This window comes from Vanessa atalanta, chromosome 15, assembly GCF_905147765.1.
Source record: "Vanessa atalanta chromosome 15, ilVanAtal1.2, whole genome shotgun sequence".
NCBI classification, from domain to species: Eukaryota; Metazoa; Arthropoda; class Insecta; order Lepidoptera; family Nymphalidae; genus Vanessa; species Vanessa atalanta.
Window position 1 is genome coordinate 9,055,879 of NC_061885.1, and position 22,046 is coordinate 9,077,924.

General features: G+C 31.8%; 1 protein-coding gene across 1 annotated transcript in view; it reads left to right on the forward strand.

Moving 5' to 3' along the window:
- Nucleotides 1–8,434: 8,434 nt before the first annotated feature.
- Nucleotides 8,435–22,046, forward strand: part of LOC125069379 (GTP-binding protein Rhes) — a 30,377-nt gene continuing 16,765 nt past the window's right edge. Inside the window, exon 1 of the mRNA XM_047678856.1 lies at nt 8,435–8,787. Within this exon, the coding sequence (XP_047534812.1) occupies nt 8,435–8,787 (353 nt within the window). The remainder of the gene's footprint in view (nt 8,788–22,046) is intronic.

A 22,046-nucleotide genomic window follows, 5' to 3' on the forward strand; every position in this document is an offset into this window, starting at 1 on the left:
ATGAAATTTCAGTGGTGCCTGCCTGGGTTTGAACCCGAAATCATCGGTTAAGATGCACGCGTTCTAACCACTGGGCCATCTCGGCTCGATTAATTAAAAATGCATCCGTTTAACTCGTCATAATTTTTTTACCAAATTAGTAAACTTATGTTTAATACCGCAAAACTAAAATATCCAAATATTTAAATTTAATGTTTTGAGTACATATCTAACATTCGAATACCTTTACTTGCATTGAATGAACTCGAGGAAGAATTCGAATATATCATCGTTCAAAATATATAAATAAATTAATCTTTTAGTTAAGTTACAATATTCAAACTAAAATATATAGTTTACAGTCAAGTGTACTGTATGAGCTGGTGTATGATTATAGACAAAGAGTTGTATATTAGAACACAAATAAAAAATGAATCTGTGTATCTGATGATATATGGTTAAGACTCACCGCCAATAACTTTACTGGTGGTAGGATCTGTGAAAGTACGGTGATTATCATATCCTATTCAACAGATAAGAATGTTTTATATTGCTATGATTCGGTTTTAAAAGCGAATAAGTCAGTGAACTTAGAGGCTCAAGGAATATAACGTCTAAGATCCTTTTCTCCTTTTCTCGTCGTCCCATTAACGCTGTAAGGAACTGTTAGTACAGTGCCAATGTATATGGTCGAATGTGACCACGTTCTATAGGATAGCCCATTTAAACAATTCAAAGAATGAATGCCAAGATTGTCTGAGTGAGTCTCGATTTTGTCTACTAACAGATCAAAGAATCGAGACAAATGTAAGAATAAAGGTACACGAATGTAAATCACTAAAATTCGCAATCCAATGAAAAAAAACCCCGAGACTATTTATATTATATTTGGGATTAATAAAGAAAAATTAATTATTAATTGGTGACGAAGCGGCTAGTTCATTTTTTGCCAGGTATTCGGAATTTCGATTCAATGCGGAAATGCTCCTAGATTTCATGCTACCTTTCCACTTTCCAAAGGCACTGTAAGAAATAGTAACCATTACATTGCTAATGCGCCACGAACTTTGGGAACTAAGATCATGTCTCTTGTGCCTGTAAACTGGCTCACTCACCTTTCAGACTGGAACCCAACAATACTGAGTACTGTTGTTTGGCAGTAGAATATCTGATGAGTGACTCAGCCAGACGGGCTTGCTCAAAGCCCTACCATCAAGTGAAACTTAAAATCTTAGGTTTGATTTCGAATTATACGTTAAATAAAACTATCGATAATAAGAAATAATCAGTTGTACGGTATAAAGTGGATCCTTGGAGGCAAAGTATAAGTTTCACTTAACTCAGCAGAACTTTTACATCTTCAGTTATTCTTTGCTTATGACTTTATAAAGTAAACTATGAGAAACTAGCTTATATCGCGTTTCAGACACGTGGAAAGTATCGTGAGGAAACTGCATATTATGTCCAATAAAATTATCGTTTTAACCTGTACTTGAGCAGCGTAATGGTGAAGTTTCTTTTTAAGAAGAGAAGAGACCTTTGCCCCATAGCGGGAATAGGTAATTACTTTTTTTTTAGAAAAATAAACAAAAGAACTAATAAATTGTATACCAGGTAATCTGTCAGGTTCAGAGTAGACTCTAGATTTGTTCACACTAATAGTCACATACCTGACCGAGTTCAGGCGCTGGACCAACAACTTTATATTCTGACCGAGGGTTGGTTTAGTAAACACAGCAAACTTCCAAAATTCGTGTTTTTATTGAGAATATCTTGTTGATAAAACCTGTTAGGAAAGTTTTTAGACTTGTAAGACCACTAGACTATTAAGGGAGTCTATCGACGATATATTTTTTTAAGCTTTCACAATTTGTTCTCAAGCACAAATCTCGATACTTTTGTCCCAAAATAATTCACATACAAGACCTTTCTATTTCGATATGGTACTCTTGGCGTTAATTATAATTATCTGTGTTCAGATCACGATCATCTAAAATGAGGAATCTCGATACAAAATGGTGTTTTTCAATTCAATCACGGAAACGTGGCTTAAAACGTTTACCATTTTCCGAGAGCCGCGGTTACGTCCGCAGCGAAAACGAGCCAATTAAAACTTGTGTGATCGGACCGTCTGTCACTTCGATATTTGAATCGAGCACCCGATCGAATGTTGCGATCCTATTTGCAAAGGAATATTCTCTCGATTCTGGAAATTTCCACGCAAGGTTTAATCTAAAATCCCCTGGGACAGTCTATTTATGGTAATAGATTGAGCGTATGTAAGTACAAATTGGGAGTGAATAGTCAGTTTATCTCATCAAATAGAAACGTTAGCGAATTAACTCTTAACTTTTAAAAGGTTTTCGGTTTATTTTATTTTTAGGTATTTAGCTAGTTGGTTCGTTTGATAAAATTGATGTTCTAATTTCCTAGGTTTTTATTACGGATGAGAGTATAGTACATAACTTAAAGTAGACACTAGAGTATGATTATATTTAAGAATATTAATTGATAATTGTTTATACAGTTAGAATTCAGATAGAATCTCAATTGTTTTATATTACAAAGGTAACAATATTAAATTGCTAGTAAAATGGCTTTGTGGCTATTAGCGATCGCTTACAGGTAACTTTCTATTGTATTACTTATTTTAATAAAATTAAACAATGTTAAAATATTATTTAATAAATAATTAAATAAATGTTATAATATTATTAATTCGTACTTAAGTATCGGAGTAAAACCTTCATAAATATTATGAGCCAGCAAAGTTGATAAAGTATTTGTTACTACGGCAATGCTAATAAATTATATTTTATTTGAAAGAACTGATAATAACCTAATAAATAAAATATTGAATATGCATCAGTGTCGCGCTGTCTCGTTTCGTGAAAAAGGAAGACATACCTTTTCAACAGACGAAACTCGACATTTGACAATTCTAGAGACTCTAAGACTACCGTCTCTAGTGGCGAATTCGAGCACGATAATTTTTATTGAGAAGAGTTTCAACCACGCTGCTCCAATGCTGGTGGTGTAAACATATGACAGATTTTCATTCGACGCTATCCTCAAAAAAATTTTTTAAACGCTAAATACAGCCATAAAAATTCAATAGTTCTTTGAACGTTCCAGATTTGAAACCAAAATCTCAGGCTAAGACTCGACTTTATTTGTAGTAGTAACGTAAACTAATTTAAAAAAAAAAATGTTTTATTCCACAATCTGTTCAGAATGCTTACAATAATGAGTTATTAAGCTTTAATTATGATTTTATATTGTAGCAATAGCATAGTTCTTAATTTAGTCGACGGCAGAGAACAGTCTCGGTAAATTTTCAAACTAAATTAGAATTTTCTTGTTTACGTATAACGTCGCTATGCTGGTCGACCGCTGTTTTAATCGGATTTCGATAAACTGCCTGTTCGGAAAATAACAATTCGTAGTTTGTGCACAGTTCGAACAACAGGCTTTCGAAGTCTTTGTTCAATACGCCGTTCCTTTGATACCATGATATTGTTGAATTTAGGAGTATCGTTACTCAATATTTTTTTCTAGATTCGCGTGATGTAAAAAATTTACTTTTTCTTCCGATATTCGGCCAATTTTTAAACACACATTTTTGACAATAAATCTTCCTTTTTTGTAATAAATACTAAAAATATCTCTATTTTCGATGCTCGCACATATTTTTAGTTTTATAGCAATATAAGGTCGATAACGATCAGTATTTTATACGTTAAAAGGTTTAATTTGGAATGTGTTTGACGGCATTTGAACCCTGGACCTCAGATCTGATCTGTGATAGTCATTTGAGCAACGAGGCTATCAATGACAGCTTATTAGTATTATTTTATAGAAGTATAATTATACAAATAATACGAATTAATCCCCTATTTTATGGACGTATCAAATCGAAATCATAAACAGATTAACGAAAATCAACATGTTGATAGCATAACCTGAGGCAACATAGATAATCGTAAACGCTTTTGATCATAAAGATTCACTGGTAATAAACAATATTTGATTTTTTTATTTTATCACGTTAACGGACTAACAAATGAATTCAGGTGGTAAGAGGTCAACTTCTCACAAAGACATTGTATGAAATGGCATTGTAGGAACTGCAAAACATTCCTTATAACTGCGATGTACCGTCAGCTATTGGATCTAAGATGTTATGTCCCTTGTGTATTATACTAGGAAATATAAATACAAACTATTTAAGTTTAATTTATGTACCAGGGTGATTGGTCCTGTTCGAAGCATACCAATATTAAAATTTGAATACCTTTATCAATTTAGAGACGTAAAATGTAACGCAAATTCGAAAGGAGAATATTCTGGAACACGGTCGTTATATGTAAGAATGTGATATGGGAAATGTACTATTGCAGCCTTTTAAATTTAAAGGATGTAGTATCATAATAACGTATCAGAGCGAATTGCCTCAGAACAATTCATGAGTGAGGTATTATTAAAATTGAGTTCCTAAAGAACTGCACTGAAATAATTTTATTTTCATATTGTGTTACGTAATAATGACTTTGATCGTTTCAAATTGAAAGTTATTTTAATTTTGACAGAAAAAAAGTACATTCGAATTTTAAAAAAGACGTTGTGATTGGATGATATATGTGATGACGTCCTAATTGATAACGGTCATGGCAGCCAATCTTACGTCACGTCAACGAGGCCGTCAAGTGTTATTATTATTATATGCATTTCTTTAATATATATAAATTTGTATCTAAGCTATTACAGAATAATATAATATCTACTAAAAAAACGGTTCAGTTTTTTATCCGCCGGTTTTTTCATGTACGGTGATTTTCGACTTTGTTCTTACACAATAGCGCTACAGATTTTAAAATTAATTAAAATTATAATCTTATTTGCGTCGGAGAAATAATTAAAAAATCCGTGTAATTTGCATTGATCTTTTAATGTGGGAATTTAATATATTATAGTATTACAGATTTATCATGAGTGTTTTAATTCATCTACAGGCCTTAAAGAAAAATCTTAAATGTGACAGACAAAATTATGCCACATCCATTAAAAAACAGGAGCAGTATAAACTCTAAACAAGATAGGACGTATTTGCCCATCATATTTGTTTATTTTATCATTTTTCTACCATTAATTTTCAAAGGAAAATGTTATTTTTAAAGGAGACGCTTTCAGATACCCACGGATCTGATTAATATGAGTTTGTAAAAACATTTCTCTCGGTATAGATAAAATAATAAACAATTAATTAAATTCATACGAATTTTAAGGATTCAATTCAAAACAAAAATATACAACACATAAAAAATAATAACTCGCAATATTTTCCGATAAAATTGAATACTTCAACGTCATTCACTTGATCCTTTAGAATACAATCGTCTAGTAGAATAAAGAGCAAATATCAATAGACATCAGATATGATAGCTCTATAATTATACAACAGTTTCTAGTCCATTGTTGTTGGACTTTCCAATCAACGCGTATAGATTCAAAGCTATATATGGAATGATATCGCGTGCTGTTTGTATGTGTTTAAATAATCAGTGATTATTGATATGGCAAATTATAGAATCAAGTCAATCGGGATTTGCTTGTATCTATTTATCTTAGGGTCGTCTGTAGATATATTAATCAGACATATTGTAAAGTTCTTCTTTAACTTTGTTAATTGTTGTTATCTATTTGGTCTCAACGGTCTATGGACTCTTGTATGTCCATCAAGTGGTCACCACCGCCCATGGACATCTTCACTGCAAGAGTTGAGTACCATGATGCTGTTTCCTTTTGTAGTTACACTGGCTTACGTAATATATTAACCGGACGCAACAATATTAAGCACTTCTGCTTCTGTCATCCGTTGTGTGGGTGGTTCCTGCCCAGACGGACTTGCACAAAGCCAAGTAAACTTCTACTAAGTTCCTTCGTTACAACTAAAATGAGAAACAAAGAACAACGACATAATTATTTATCGAACTCAACTTCTTAGTAAGGTCGATATTTTAACATTTAATAGAATCGCTAAAATATCGCTGAGGTTATATATATTTTTAAGTCAAATATAAAAAGATAGAAACTGTTTTTGAAAGATATTTATTTTTCATCATATTATCTGTATAGTGTATTGTTCAGTGCTGTCATTATCAAGTTTCTCCACCAGCGGTCGCAAACAATTGAGTTAATCGAATCGTTAATAAATTAACTAAAACGTTTAGCTGTGGCTTCACGGTGAAAAGCCTAAATACAAAGTAAAATTTATCAAACTCTAAATGGAATCCACGACCTTATTACACCTTTTATAAATATCTTATCGTTTTTGCAATAAATGTATTTTTAAGAACATGCCGGCGACACTATCAGATTTCGAGTTCTGTTCTAAATTTCTAAATGTGTTCTAAATTTGAAAATCTATTTTTTATATTTGAAAGACTTTAGAAGATTGATTATTTACACATATATTGCATATATTTTTAGAAATAGGATTAGGATTTTTTTTTACACATACACGCACACATAAATACACACAAATGATCTTAGACTATGAAATAGGAATCGTCAACATAAAATTAATTATCAAAAATCGAACGTGTTCGATTTAACTACAATAGCTTCATGCAAAATTTAAAAAATAAAATAATTTAATTTAAGATTTATTTTACCCATTTTTCAGTTCATAATTATTATGAACGCTCAACCGAGCAGTTACGCATGACGGATACTGAATTATTCTCGTATCGCATTCGGAATTAAAGAGCACATTTAAATTTCCAATAAAATTACGTTTAATATGATTTCGCTCTGTACTCAGTCTCTGAATACAATACTTTTGAATGCATTTCTGTAAAAATGTTTTTATTGATCGCCATTGAACAATACAAAATGTTTTCAACAAACTTTTTTTAAAAAACGATATTAATACTATTATTGTTTTTAAATAAAACAGAATTTATAATGAAAATATTTTATTTAAGTTTGATGCCATGATCAATAATCTCAGTGAAACCGGATTACTATATAATAAGACTCCGTTGATATTTGCATCTTTTAATAAATAAATCGTATGTTAAAAAAGGTGCGTGTATAAATTATTACAATAAAATAATAATAATGTACTTTTTATGATAAATGTCATTTATTTACTTTACTGTTACACTAACTTGCAAAGGTAAATATTACCAATTTCAATTTATTAAAATAAACATTGTAAAATAAGATACGGTATGACGTCTATTTCGAGCGACGCGAAACTTAATTGGTGGTTAAGTTAGTAACTTCATCATTTGGTTTTTCGTATAAAAATTCAAAAAGTAAAGAGAAGTATAACTTCAAAAATAATAATTATTATAAGGGTATGTATATGTTAAAAATCTGCCCAGTTCGCATTGATTATGTTTTTCATTAAAAAAAGCACGTTCCTAACTGGTAGCTTTTTTTATTCCTTGACCTGGACTGATTCGTTAACTATTTGGATATTTGTACACGTCCTAAATCAACTTCGTTTTATTCAACTTCAAGGCCTCTACCCAAAGGTTTTCTGGAAGATCGCTATTAAAGCGATAAGACTGCCTTTATTTGCCATATTTTGGCAACATCAAACCCTATATTTTATTTTATTCTTTGTTGTACAACGAAGTATATTTGCATTGTATTCAATTCCGCTTAGTTCATCTAAAAATGGTAATTCGAGTATTGTGATGTCATCAGGCCTCTTAACGATTTAACTTTATCAACAAGTAATATAATTAAACGATATACTCCAAACAAAAACACTAAACAGTTTCTATGTAAATTGAGGGTTGGTGTTTAAAATCGATCAGCGTTTAAGGGACATGAAATGTGAATTGTCCCCCACGCTAAGCCCTCTATGAATTGTTACAAAAAAGGTCTAACCGTCCCGAGTGCTATTAAGTGCTGGCAATCACGTGACGAAAAGGGTATTTGTAATTTGCATGTATTATTCGATGGCTTTGATTTTATGGAAACGTTAAACGTTATGACTCATGTGATAAAACAACGGCCATAAATTTTGTTTTAAACTAGTTTTCGTTCGCGGATCTCCCCCGTGTGAGGAATTGGGAGATGTTACGTATCCTATGTCCTTATGTGTAACTTTGAGAACTTATGTGCAAAATTTCATAATTTCGGTTGAGTAGCTAGTATGTGAAAGCATTACGAACAAACAAATAAACTCATTTTTGTTTTATAATATTAGTTAATTTATATTTATTTTTTAAATCTTAAGACAAATTATTGAAGTGGTTTAAAATTGTTTCATTGATTCAGGTTAAATATAATATTTGTGTGTGTGTGTGATAATTTGAACTACGTGTTTTAGTGTGCGAACGATAACGTACAATACGAATTTGAAAAGATGTTTCAAATATTGTGTCCAACGGTGTTCTTAGTGGTAAGCAATGCTTAAAGAGTCAATATATTTAAAATGTTAAACGGGACCACGGAAAAAGGGGGGCTATCCCTCCAATCGTCGCCAGTCAAAGTGTCTCCTTCACCAGTTAGGGCTTCTTCAAGTCCCGTGAGGGCGCCATCATCGCCCTTAAAGTCGTCACTGTCTCCTGCGGGAAAGCAGAAGTCACCGCGGCGATGCCAGTTCGCAGCCCCAGCTGAAGATGCGAGGGATAAGTGCGGGACTTCATGGTTATGTCGAAGAGGTGCTGGAGCAGAAATTGGAGACGATTCTGGGAATGAATCACCTGGTCCGAGCGCACCTGTGCCTCAGGCATGTGAAGAATCAGCACCGCCACCCAAGAACTGCTTCAGACTGGTAATGTTAGGGTGAGTTAAAATTATTTTTTAAATAATTACAAAATATAAAAACACGAGCCTCAAGAGATTTGAGTCGTCTATGAATATGTATAATAGATAGTATATTATGAAATTAATAGGTTTATAAATACATACCTAAAAACGACAACAAATTAATTAACAACATTATATTAATTAAATTATTATTTCAATATGATATCTGGGTGAGTTGAATCTTATTTGATTTTATTACAAGTTTTTAGTTTATATCAAATATAACAATTGGTTTCGGAAAATGTCCGACCTATCAGTTTAAGAATAATTTTTCAAATAACGAGTAGAGATAAACAAACCGTAGATTTCGATTTTCTATGCGATTTGCTAATAACTCTGCTTCATTGTGCACTACAGACAATTCCAGATTACATTACATACATTACATTAGAGGCCTGTAAATTTCCCACTGCTGGGCTAAGGCCTCCTCTCACTTTGAGGACAAGGTTTGGAGCATATTCAACCACGCTGCACGCTGGTTTCCTCACGATGTTTTCCTTCACCGCCGAGCACGAGATGAATTATAAACACAAATTAAGTACATGAAAATTCAGTGGTGCCTGCCTGGGTTTGAACCCGAAATCATCGGTTAAGATGCACGCGTTCTAACCACTAGGCCATCTCGGCTCAGTTCCTGATTATATATGTTTATTAAAACCGTTCGAGAATTTGTTTCAATTTGAACGTAACATCATTTATTGTCGTCTACTGATTACCGACTTACCCGAATTCCATTTTAGATTGCGTGACACATATGTACGTACGGCTCTTCATACGTCTGGAACTTTCTGTCGGTAATAGATCTAAACCAGTAATAAATCAGCGCTGACAATCCGCAACGAACCAAATTGCAAATTCCGTGTTGAAGCGTTCACTCTGATTACCATCTCCGTTGTCGAATATATCACCTACCAGCGCTCTTACTATTGTCCCAACACGATCATTATTCGATTGTATTTTCTTTTAATGACTTTTTGTTGTACCAGAGTACAGATTGTTTCGCCATATTCACGCGTGAAATTCAATCGTATTGCAAAAGTCCAACTTCATACTTTTTTTAATTAAACGTCGTAAATAATTTATTTTATATTATAATTTGTTCATTACATTAGTACTAAATAAATATCGCAAAAACTTTTGTATATATTTTAATTAACAAATAATACTACGGAACACGTGTTTTGTTATTAAGTATTCGTTCGTTATGTAAATGTCATATAAATATATTTTTCGACCTTATTAGAATGATGAGACAAAGATATACAATTTTGTAGTCATTATCTTCTATTTCGAGACGAAACCCCTAATAAGCTTTGACGCAAATGAATATTGTCACCAGTGAATACAGTAGCTCGGGATGTTCTTTTCACCAATTAAAAATGTTTTGCAGAATTAACAAAGGAGGTGTTACGACTGCAAGCGGTAATTATGAATCTACGATAGATGCCTTGAATTCGAGTTTCCGTGGTAGCATATTTTATCACGTGAACAATGTTAGCGTTTGCGATGAGAATGTTTACGCATCACTCGATAGGTCATAACCAGTACCAATAAAAACAATAATAACATTTTGTACGTGCGACAGGCAGGTTTTCTAAAGAAGTTTTATAACGTACATTTGAGTTCAAAGAAACACAATAAATAAGGCATATTATTCCGTACAAGTTAATATAGATTAATAAGGGTTTCGTTTTTTGCCATTTTGCTACGGAACCCTAAAAATTGTGGAGCTAGTATATTATTTTATTTATTTTCTTTCTTATTCAAAGACATTAAGAAAATTAGGAGTTATGTATGTTAGAGTTTTTAATTTTATAATTATTATAAGAACAATAATACCGCTAAAAATAAATGGCATACAACGCTTAGGTCACAAAAAAAACCAGATAACCGATAATATCCTTACTAATCCTGAAATTTCGATTGCGATGCTGTTTCGAATTAAACGAATATGCATATAAAAGCAAATGATGTCTTACTGAAAGTCAACTAAAATAATACAAACTTTAGACAGAATAGGCACGAATAACACGATTGAGGACCAAATAATAATAAAAAAGATAATTATAAAATACTAGTTGTCTTGTGGGCTTCAGTCGCGTTTTAGGGATTGGTTGATTGTTCGGTTGATTAGGTATGAAAAAGTAAAAGTAAAGTTTATTCTTGGTATAATCTATATTTTGAACCGGTGGCAGATGTACAGTTAATCTTGTGGAATGACAATTCAAAGTACTTGTACCCTACGTGAATAAAGTATATTTGATATTTGATTTATACTGAATTTAACATTTTTTATTATACTTAACACTATGGACTTAAAGATGCCATACCAGTTAATTAGCTATTGCTTTTAGTTAACTCATGTCTTAAAAATGTCAAGCTATCGAGGGATATATTTATCAACGTTCTTTATCATTAAATAGTCTGTCAAAATAAACAAAAATGTCATAGTAGCTGTACCTGCGGATTCACACAGACGAAATTTATAAAACTTAACCCATAGACAAACCATAAATCCCCATTTAACCCACTCACTAAAAAACACTCATATCCTTCCCCGGGAATCAAACTATCTCTACTAGTTTTAGCGTGAAGAGGTAATAGACAAACTTTCGCATTTATAAAATTAATAAAGGTATAGATAAAGTAATGAAGTAAATTATTATAGTATCGAATAGATACTCTTTAGTTCCCACACCTTTGATCATTGAGGCGAGAAATTAATGGATTACAGGTTCTCTGCTCTGCTATAGTATTGGTGAGTTCAATTTTGTCGAATGAATTGCTTCAAATCTAAGTTGTCCTACTTGCGATCTGATATGGTTGTTTAAAATCCGACCAAGTTAAAGAGGCCTGCTGACGAATATAAATTTATTGAAATTTCTTCTCATTTTAAAATGTCGAATCCGAGATTAGGCAGAATATTTGAATACTTTTTGAATAAATTAAATGTTTATGATTGCATTGGTTTATCGGATCTGCCAAAATGAATTAAAAGAAGTAGGTTAATGTCTTATTTATGGGTAAAAGTCTATCTTTTTTAAGGATTAAGCTAAATTCACGTCGCCACTGTAATGCTAATTGATAAATAAATAAATAAATAAATAAATTAATTAATTAACCATTCAATTAACAGCCTCGATTTGTTCACAATGGTTCCATTTACCTTTGAACGAAATAAATAAAAAAAATAATTTCATGAAAGATCAATTATGTTTAGTCGAATTTAAAACCGTGACTTTGGATTAGGAAACTAATATTTTGTCTGCTGGATCATTTAGCTTCTTATAATTATTTCGTTAAATATAAATATAGCTTATTTATAAGATAGCTTATGTGCTAAAATAAACTATTAAATCGTTTAAATATATGAAAAGTACGAAAAGAAGTATGTATATAAGTGTTCGAAATAAAGCGTATACATTTTTATTACTTTTAAAATTTAAATTTCAAACTTAAAAGTATTATAAAATTTTCAAATGCGGCGGAATACAGAGAGCGTGTTAAAATAATATACGTTTAGTTTATTCCACTCTGGAGGCCTTTCATCTACTCAAATATTTATATAGCTTAGACGATAACTAAAACGGTTCCCCGTTGAGCTAAAAATTCATATTTCGAACGTGAATCAGGTCGGATGAACAACGAACAGAAGGAAGAATTTATGGTTTATATCTACACATAATGCGGACCGAGTTTACATATTATATTCTTTAAAAGGGTCATTTGTTAAGTGATGATATTATTAACCTTAGTCAAGTATCAATGCTTTATGCAAACAAACGATTTTACTAAGAATTGCTTGTCGTGCTGACGTTAATTGTACATTAAAAACATTCAGTATAAGCTCTGTATATCCTTGTATTTTATGTCGCTGAATAATTACATTTACGCGTATTCCTCAAATGAATTGGGAGCTAGTGAGCTTTATGTGGGACTCATTGGCGCCGATAGTGCAGAATATCCGCTAAATGAACCAGCGCGGCGGTGCCCACACCGTCTCTTCGGGGGTCTGCACAGGATCGCTTGCGCATCCTACCGTGATTATTGTTGCGCTGACAAGTCATTTAACAGTGCTACAAGATTTTCTCGTAAAAAATATATAACCTCTTTAGTAGTCATGATTTTTTTAATGATTTTAAATAAATATTATTCGATCCGCAGACGAAAGTAGTAAAAAATAACCTGGGTTTTAGATTTATATTGATAATATATAATTAAAAACGATAAAGAAGTCACTAAGAACTCTGATATTCTAAAAACAAACAATAATTTGAATAATTTAAAAATATACAGTGTTATTTAACTAATAACAAGAATCGATTACAAAATATAAGTAACCTAAGCTTAATAATAATCATTAAAAATACATATAGCGCTTATAATTAGTTAAAAAAAAAACTTGTTTTTTTTTTATTGTATTTCTGCATCGTAATGAATCAAAGGCACGCAACTCGAATCGTGTACAAACGACTTGGTATAGGTTTTTCTATACATTTACGGCTACGTTTCGTGAGTGCTGTGATGGCGGAGTTATTAGAAGACTGATGATTCTGAGTTCAGTTCAGTCAAGCAGCAATTTTCATATGCTCAATTTATGTTTATTATTCATAAAGGAAAATAGCGTGAGATAACCCAGCAACACGAATTACAAATGTTCACTTCGTGGGTTTTCTTAGTTTTATGAACTGTTTCAGTTTTTTTTTTAAATTAATAACATCCATGAGTGGATGGAGCTCACAGTTGCCCGTTGTAGGCGTATACATCGGAACTAATGATCCAATTCTAAAAAAAATCTTACCATTTTATTCCTAGGTGTTACTTTGTATAAATTATAGTAATATCATATTATTTTATTTATTAATAAATTCCACCCGGGCGAAGCCGGTGCAGTCGCACGCGATTATTAACAAAATTTAATTTTAGTGTGGTCCCAGTTGACAAATTGCTAGTTGTCTTGATAAGCCTATTATCGGTTACCGGTGCTAGAATATAATTAGAGTAATTATCGGCAACACCAGAAGAGTGTTAAACCTTAATAAATTGTCATCGAAATTGATCATTAACATTCCTGATTACATTACTTAAAATTTATTATGAATTTCTCGTATTAGGATCATTTATCCTTAACGATTTCCCGTTTTAATTATTTTCGTCACGGTTCCGCAGTGACATAGATTAATTATTATCGGCTATATTACCGAAGTTTGGTAATACTGCGCTCAGCTCACTCATCCGTCGAAAATATTTACACAAATTACGGGCGATCTTAAAACTTCAAACATTAACGTTTCATCTTAGGCAAAAGTTTCATTGGATCCGAAAATTTTGCTCATAGACGGTTTCATACTTAATATTCTCGGAGAAAAATGCGAATGGTATAAAAACGGCATTTTCGGATATTTGTGATGGCCACTTTACTAGGGCTGCGCATTAAGTTTAAATAAATTTTCTACTTTCAAAATGATAAACTAAACCACTGATTGAAATAAATATTTCGAATGTAAAACTTATTACTATTAATCTGATATTTTATTCTTCTAATAATAAATAGCAATGTGATCTAAAATAAATAGAAATATGACAACCCTAACGCTTCACAAACCCTCCAACCATGTTTAATAGAGAGAGCTCGTACATCGAGGCGTCGATCTACGAACGATAACGTATAAATATGTACACACATGTGACGCAAGTACACACAATAGGGTTGCCATATTTTATTAAAAGGCGTATTTTGTTCTTTATCTAAAAAATGCAGTAAATACTAACACCGACATTATTCTATTAGGTATATCATTCGAGTGCATGCTTACGAAATGTTTATCTAGATTAATTAACATACAGACTATGTTAGTAATAGAAAAGCGAGTTACAAAGTTTGGGAAAAATCCTTATGTAAGTAATAGCTTAATAACCTCTTCCTTTTTTAATATGTTCAAGACTATTTAAGAACCGGTCAACGGCGAGTCAAACTTCATCCGTATGAATTCGGAACGGACTCTTGTCTAAAATAAAACCGACCGAACTGTCATACAGATACGAAATCGATGATAAACAAGTTTTAATTTTTCACATCATTAATCAGATCTACGAAACCCTAAATACATATAAGTAGTTAAAACTTCCGGAATATGATTATCAAGTATACTTATAATAAGTATACAATAATATATACCGTTATTCTTTCGTTCTAATATACAATTGGATTATCATCAGCAACAAACTGTATGTACCATTTAGATTTTAGCTCAATCGGTTGAGTAGAATTGTTTTAAAATTAAGCTGCAAGTTTTTGATCCACATATATAAAAAGGTCAGGGGGACAAAACTTTGTAGCAACCTGTAAATTTTACACTGCTGGATTAAAGCCTCCTTTTGAGAATACTTGGAACTTATTCCACGTCACTCCAGTACTGTTTGGTGGATACATGTGTAGAAATTAAACGACACAATGCAGGTTATCCATACGAAATATTTCTTAGCTGCCAAACATTATTTTATAATTATAAACATACCTAAATTAAGCACATGAAAATTCAGAAGTGATTGGGAAATTTGCTCTCGTAAATTTCGGTTAATCTTATTATTATTATTATTGTCTACGTCAAAAAACGTTCCAATCTTCGTTCCAATAATAGAAGTAATTAAAAACAAAATTGTAAATCTCTGATCTATTTCATTGTACCGCTGGACCGATTTAGATGAAATTTGGTAAGGAGATAATGTGAGTCCCAGGGCATATGGGCATTTTTTTTTAATTCATCCCTTGAGGTAATGCGGTGACGATTTGTATATTATAGGTAAAGATTTATAAATATCGCACAGATAAAGCCGCAGGTTCAGTTAGTTTTTATATATCTAATAACAAAATAATTTCCATTCCAAATTTTCTATACAAACGGAATAACGATTGCATAAAATTAAATAGTGAAATGTTTCGCTTATAACAATACAAACGTTCGTTTCAAATACAATTTGCATTTTAGATTTCGTTTCAATCGTACGTATATAATATCATTATGTGCGATACGCTGCCATTGCTTTTTTAACAGTCATAGTTTCGAGGCCTCATTAAAACCAATAAGTTCATTCTTCTGTTCTACATTCGTCAGTTAAACAAAGAAACATGCACTCCAATTATGACAATCGTTTCAGAAAACAAGAGCTAGGTAATACAATATGATTAAAATTAATAATAAACTCGGTAAAACTCGATGCTCGTCTAGGTAAGTATCATTCTACCGCCAAATTGAATTTGAATAGTGACCGAGCTGGTATAATTACAGGCATGCTACGGATATAAGTATAGGTACGAATTAGAGGATTTGTACTTGGTGGCAGATGGTTCGTCTTGGGAGTACCACCCATTTATTGTTAAGTTTTTTGTAGGGTGAGACAGCCTGTGTTTCTATACGCACGAGGGCCACGACATCTTAGTTCCCAAAGTTGGTGGCACATTGGTGTTATATGGAATAGTTAATATTACTTGCAGCCTCAATGTCTATGAGCGATGATGACCAATCACCAACAGTTGGCTTATTTGCTCTTCCACCTACATAATAAAGACGCTGTTCAAGTAAGACGACTCTAAAAGCGTTCGCGGCGATCCGTTTGTTGTTAATTTGTACGTTAAATATTTCGGCCAATAAGAGTTAATTTTTTTTTTATTTAATTTTATTAATTAATTAAAAATTGAGCATTGTTACATGAAACAGACGTATCAAAATCAAAATCTCCATATCTATTAATGAAGTTTGAGCAAACGGACCAGTTGTAGTATACATATATCCTAGAATATAGCCTCTTAACCGTGTGCATACAGACTCATACTAAATACTTGACTAACTATAAAAACATGCATATAAAAAAATTAAATACGAGCATATTAAATAAAAATCTATATTTTCGTGAAGGTCTACGATAGACCCGATCGAAACCTAACAAAAATTACTATTAATCGAGATATTTTGATTTTAAAAGGGACGGCCATGTTTGACGACGTTCTGCGTGTAAAAAGTAAAGGATAAGCCGAATTTTAGAGTGATATTTATTTTACCCGAGCGAAGCCGGGTTTTCATCTAGTATATAAATTAAATCGTACGTACCTTCATATCTAAGTTACTTTCCAAGATACATTGATTGTGGAAGGAATACTTTATTTCAATAATGGCATTGCCAATGAACGTTGTGGATAATTTGTGAGTATAAGACGACGCCTTTGCTAGTTAGAATAATTTAAAAAAAAACATATCGTAGTTTAACGAGGACATTAAAAGTATCGTACGTGTAGAAGTGCTCTAGTAATTAGCAAGATAACGAATAATTCCGGGGCTCGATATAGTTCGATATGATCACACACTTTTTCGGCCCAATCCACTTTATTGCTCGCACCAATGACGGCAGACGATAAACATATTTGTTTTTAATGACGTTACATGAAATCGGTTATCTTTTTAATAAAACGTACAATAATGGATTATTAAAGAATATTTATACATATATATATATATATATATATATATATATATTTATTTATTTATTATAAATAATTCATCTGTTTCTTACAATCTGTGAATTTCTGAAATTGATTCAAATATATTGGAGAATAATATAATAATATAAATAAATTACAATCAAACAAATAATTTTCAAATTTCACTGTTAACTGAGCGCCAAATTTTTATGTACAAGGTTTTTTTTAGGTTTCGTACGTCGATGCTGTGAATTTAAATATTTCGTTTCTAGTTTTTAAGACTGGTTAGTGCGGCGTACATAACCCAACAATATTTACAGCGTTTAATTCGTACGAATTATATTATAGAATTCGGGTTCAAGGCAGGCACCACTGAATTTTCATGTGCTTAGTTTGTGTTTATAATTCATCTTGTGCTCGGCGGTGAAGGAAAACATCGCGAGGAAACCTGCATGTGTTTAATTTCAACGAAATTCTGCCACATGTGTATTCCACCAACCTGCAATGGTGGCATATGCTCCAAAACTTCTCCCCAAAGGGAGAGGCGGCATTAGATGTAATTGTTGAATAATAAATTCATTTATAAATAGATATATTCCTATAACACTTCTGTAAAAAGGAACACTTTCTGAGTTTCTTATCCATTATCGTGCTTTATAAAGTCGGTTGATACGTAACTAACGTTTAACTAATCTTATAAAATGTCTATTAAAAGAGTTTTCTTGAGCAAAGTTTATATTGATTTAATTTGACAGGGTTATACTCGGTGTCGGATAGGTTTATTGGTGTACCATTTGGTAATACGTTCCATTGTAAGTACTATGTTTATTTTTGTATTCGACACGTTTTAAGCACAGAACACACTATCAACTCAGTATTTTCATCATTATTTTATTAGTGTTGTAGTAATATAAAATATATGTATATGTACTTTAAGATGCATATTGTTGCCGTCTTAAAGAGTCGTACAGTTTATATTGAGTCTAAAAATTATTTTATTATTGCATGTGCAAGTGTAGACTGCTGATGATCCTTAATAAATAAATAAATAAATAATCAATTTAAATAAAGAACTACTATGTTATTAAGATAACAATAACTATTGAGATATATTTAATGAGTATATATTAAAGTTTGAGGATTTGGTTGGTCTCTAGTAGAGGTTGAAACCTAAATAAACACGAATACCAAGGCGTAATGGAGTTCTACGGGGTCGGGTTATTGCAACCGTATTATGTTAGGAATATGTTTATCTCCTTAGTAACTATATATCTGTATAGGAAGCACATTTGGTACGTGGTAATAACTTATAGGGCAATCGAATTGATAAACATAAATGGTAATTAATGGGGATATAATTACTTGGTGGCTTTGTGTCCGACTGGGTTACTATCGCCTACTCATCAGACATTACTTTGCCAAACAATACGTTTTAATTAGTACTGTTGTATTTCAGTTCGAAGGGTAAGTTAGCCAGTGTAACTACACAAGGGACATGACATCTTAGTTTTCATGGTTGGTGGTGCATTGGCGATGTAACGAATGGCTGATATATCTTACAACGCCAATGTCTTTGGGCGATGATAACCACTTATCTTCAGATGGTCAATTTACCCGTCCACCAACCTATATCGTAAATAAATATATATCTACCCATCTAGGTACCATATGAGTTCTTATTAATTAAACTGAAACATGTTTTAACGAACAATTTACAAATAAGTTCTGTAAAATAGGTACTCAGTATCGCAAACGATAAAAAGATTCAGATACGAGTATAATAAAATCTTTTTTAATATTTTCTTCTTTTTATATCTATATAACTGTCAATGAATATTAAAATTTTTTTTTTTTTCAAATTTGTAATGTTTGTTCAATACGAATAAGTTTGGATCGTGTGACACTAATTCTAGTTACGCCAGCCATTATCGATGTCATTATTTTTATCTATTATTTTTTATATCGTGCATGACAATGACCTAATATTACACGATACTTATCAACTATACAGTCTTGTATTGAATAATATGCATTATATTATGTATTTTATATTAAACACGGGTTAAGTATTTCAATTTAAAATTGATTATTAGAATTTAAGCTGTCAAAGGAAGCGGATAAAATAAGCATGTATATTTATTATTAATAAAATAATATTTCGTAAAAAGAACTCTACGATATTTTATAAAGCACTTTAACTGGATACCTGCAAATTTGCTATCGTTCACATTATTTTTTATTCTGCAACAGAATATTTTATATAAAAAAAGCTTTTAAACCATATAAATTGGAAGGCGAATAAAACAAAATTCTCTGTTCTAGATTTATTTAGCTGTTTTCCATTTGTTTCAATTTATGGAATCTAACGGAACGGCCCGCGCGATTCCATTTTGAATTTTGCATATAGAGCAGAATTTATGTGCTATTAGTACATTTCGGTGAGTTTTCACTCATTTTGTAATTTAATAGGTTTTAATGAATTTCGATATTTTATACAAATTAATTATAATTAAACAAAAATATAATACATTTTTATTCAGAGTTAATAGCAATGTTATATAATGTTATAACCTTTCTCAATAAATGGGCATCACCCAAAAATATCGTTTTCAAGTCCTTCTGGTATCATGAGATTAGTTTATTCAGACAATAAATCAACAGCATTATCAGTCGGGGTTGTTCTCTTACGTATTATCTGGTATTATCCTTAAGCCTTTTAGCGTGATTTTTCATGTGGATTTAACGTGAAAACAACTCGTGAAAAGCTGACTAAGAAATCGATAGAATAACTTACATGTAAAATGGATGTATACTAAATTTTATTCCAATAATATCAATTTTAAACTTGGATAGCTAGATAGATTGACACCTATTTTACGATTTGTATAAAATATTGATGTTATATTGATAAAATTTAGCGAAAGTGTATTGAAAGCGTATTGAACTGAGAATATCTTTGAAGATTCGGTCACACGTGTATCACGCACCTTCACACCTTCACGCATTGGAGCAGCGTGATGGTGTACTCAAATTTTCCCCTCTTAAACAAAAGATTCCTTAGTCCGACGAGGGACATTTAAGTCTTTATTGCGTCGTAGGTAACGCTATAAATAGCTTCCTCATTTTCGGTTAATTTTAACCGATACGTCGAATTCAGAATTAAGTTAACATCTTAAATATTCATTACGTCCATCAATCCAAGCGGATAATTGGTCGTCGCATGTTTCGACACAAAGAGCCAATTAAGAAATACTATTTACTTTATATACATTAAATGATTTATATATTACTAGACTTTTTGCTTGGTTATCCTGACAACGACTAATATCTGTTGAAGATTATCCTTGAAGTTTACTTCACAGCAAAATTTTCTGACTTCACATGTCGGTATATTTTGGACAATACTCACATTATCTTTAAAAATAAAGCCTTTGTGTTATTCTGGTGGATATGTGTATTGCAAAGTTTCATTAAGATTCAGAAGTTTTTGCTTGAAAGTGTAACAAACGTCCATACATACAAAACTTTCGGCTTATCTTTAAAATCAAAATCTTTTAAAAACAATCTGTTATTCCATCCGTAACCTTAATCGTATAAAATAGAACACAAGACTGTATTGTCACTAACACCAAGATCGTTACATATTTAATTTAGTCTCCTGTATGGAACTGGTTTAAAATTCAGTGGCTTCAACCCACACATACAAACAAGCGAGTCTAAATAAAGGCTTAAATACATATAATTACCGGTTGAGTATTGTTTATTACACAAATATACACATACACATCTAAACGCATACATACGTAGAATTAACGTGTATTATATGATTAAAACAAAGAGTTTTAACAGCACCAATAACGTCTCAGCTTGTAACATTATCTAAAACTTAAAGAGGAGAAGATATTATGGTTGATGTGTGGGTGTAAAATATCGCTTACAGTGATAAAAGATTGAAATAACAGTAAAGGAACAAAGTTTTATATGTAACGGTTTTATGGTTTCGCTCGGTTTTATTTATGGGACATTATAATAAATATTGCACTTGTAGCGTTTGATTTTTATAGAAGTTTTTATTGGAATAAAATATAATAAATACGTATTTATTAAATGTCTCAAGCTCTAGAACTTTCTGTATTTATTTCTTTGTAAGGATTTAAATATATTTATAATATATTTTATTAATGTAGTCTATTGCGGTTATTTTGTGCAGGCCTGTCTAGGTAGGTACCACCCACACAATAGATAGTTTACCGCCAAACAGTGTCAACATTATTGTTATGTTCCGATTTAAAAAATAAGTGAGCCAGTGTAACTACATGTACAATGGACATAACAACTTAATTCCCAAGGTTGGTAGCGCATTGGCGATGTAAGGAATGGTTGATATCTCTTACAGCACCATTATGTATGGGCGGTGGTCGTCCTACCTTTACTATAAAAACACTTTTGAATCGTCATTTTACATGATTATATTAAATTGGAAGCTACCACCGGTTCGGATAGCCTCTACCGAGAAGAAGCGGTAAGATATTCGGCTTCGATTGGTTTATATGTTTTGGTAACAGCACATATACACCCTATACAGCACTAGGGCTGTGGTAACAACTTATTTCATTGTTACGGATAAGAGATTAGATCATAACAGATTCCATCTACATATACATACATATTCTATAAATATATAGTTGGTATGTTCAAAAAAATACCAACGTACCTTCACGTTTCTGTAAATTATTCTCATAACATCAACACAAGGAAC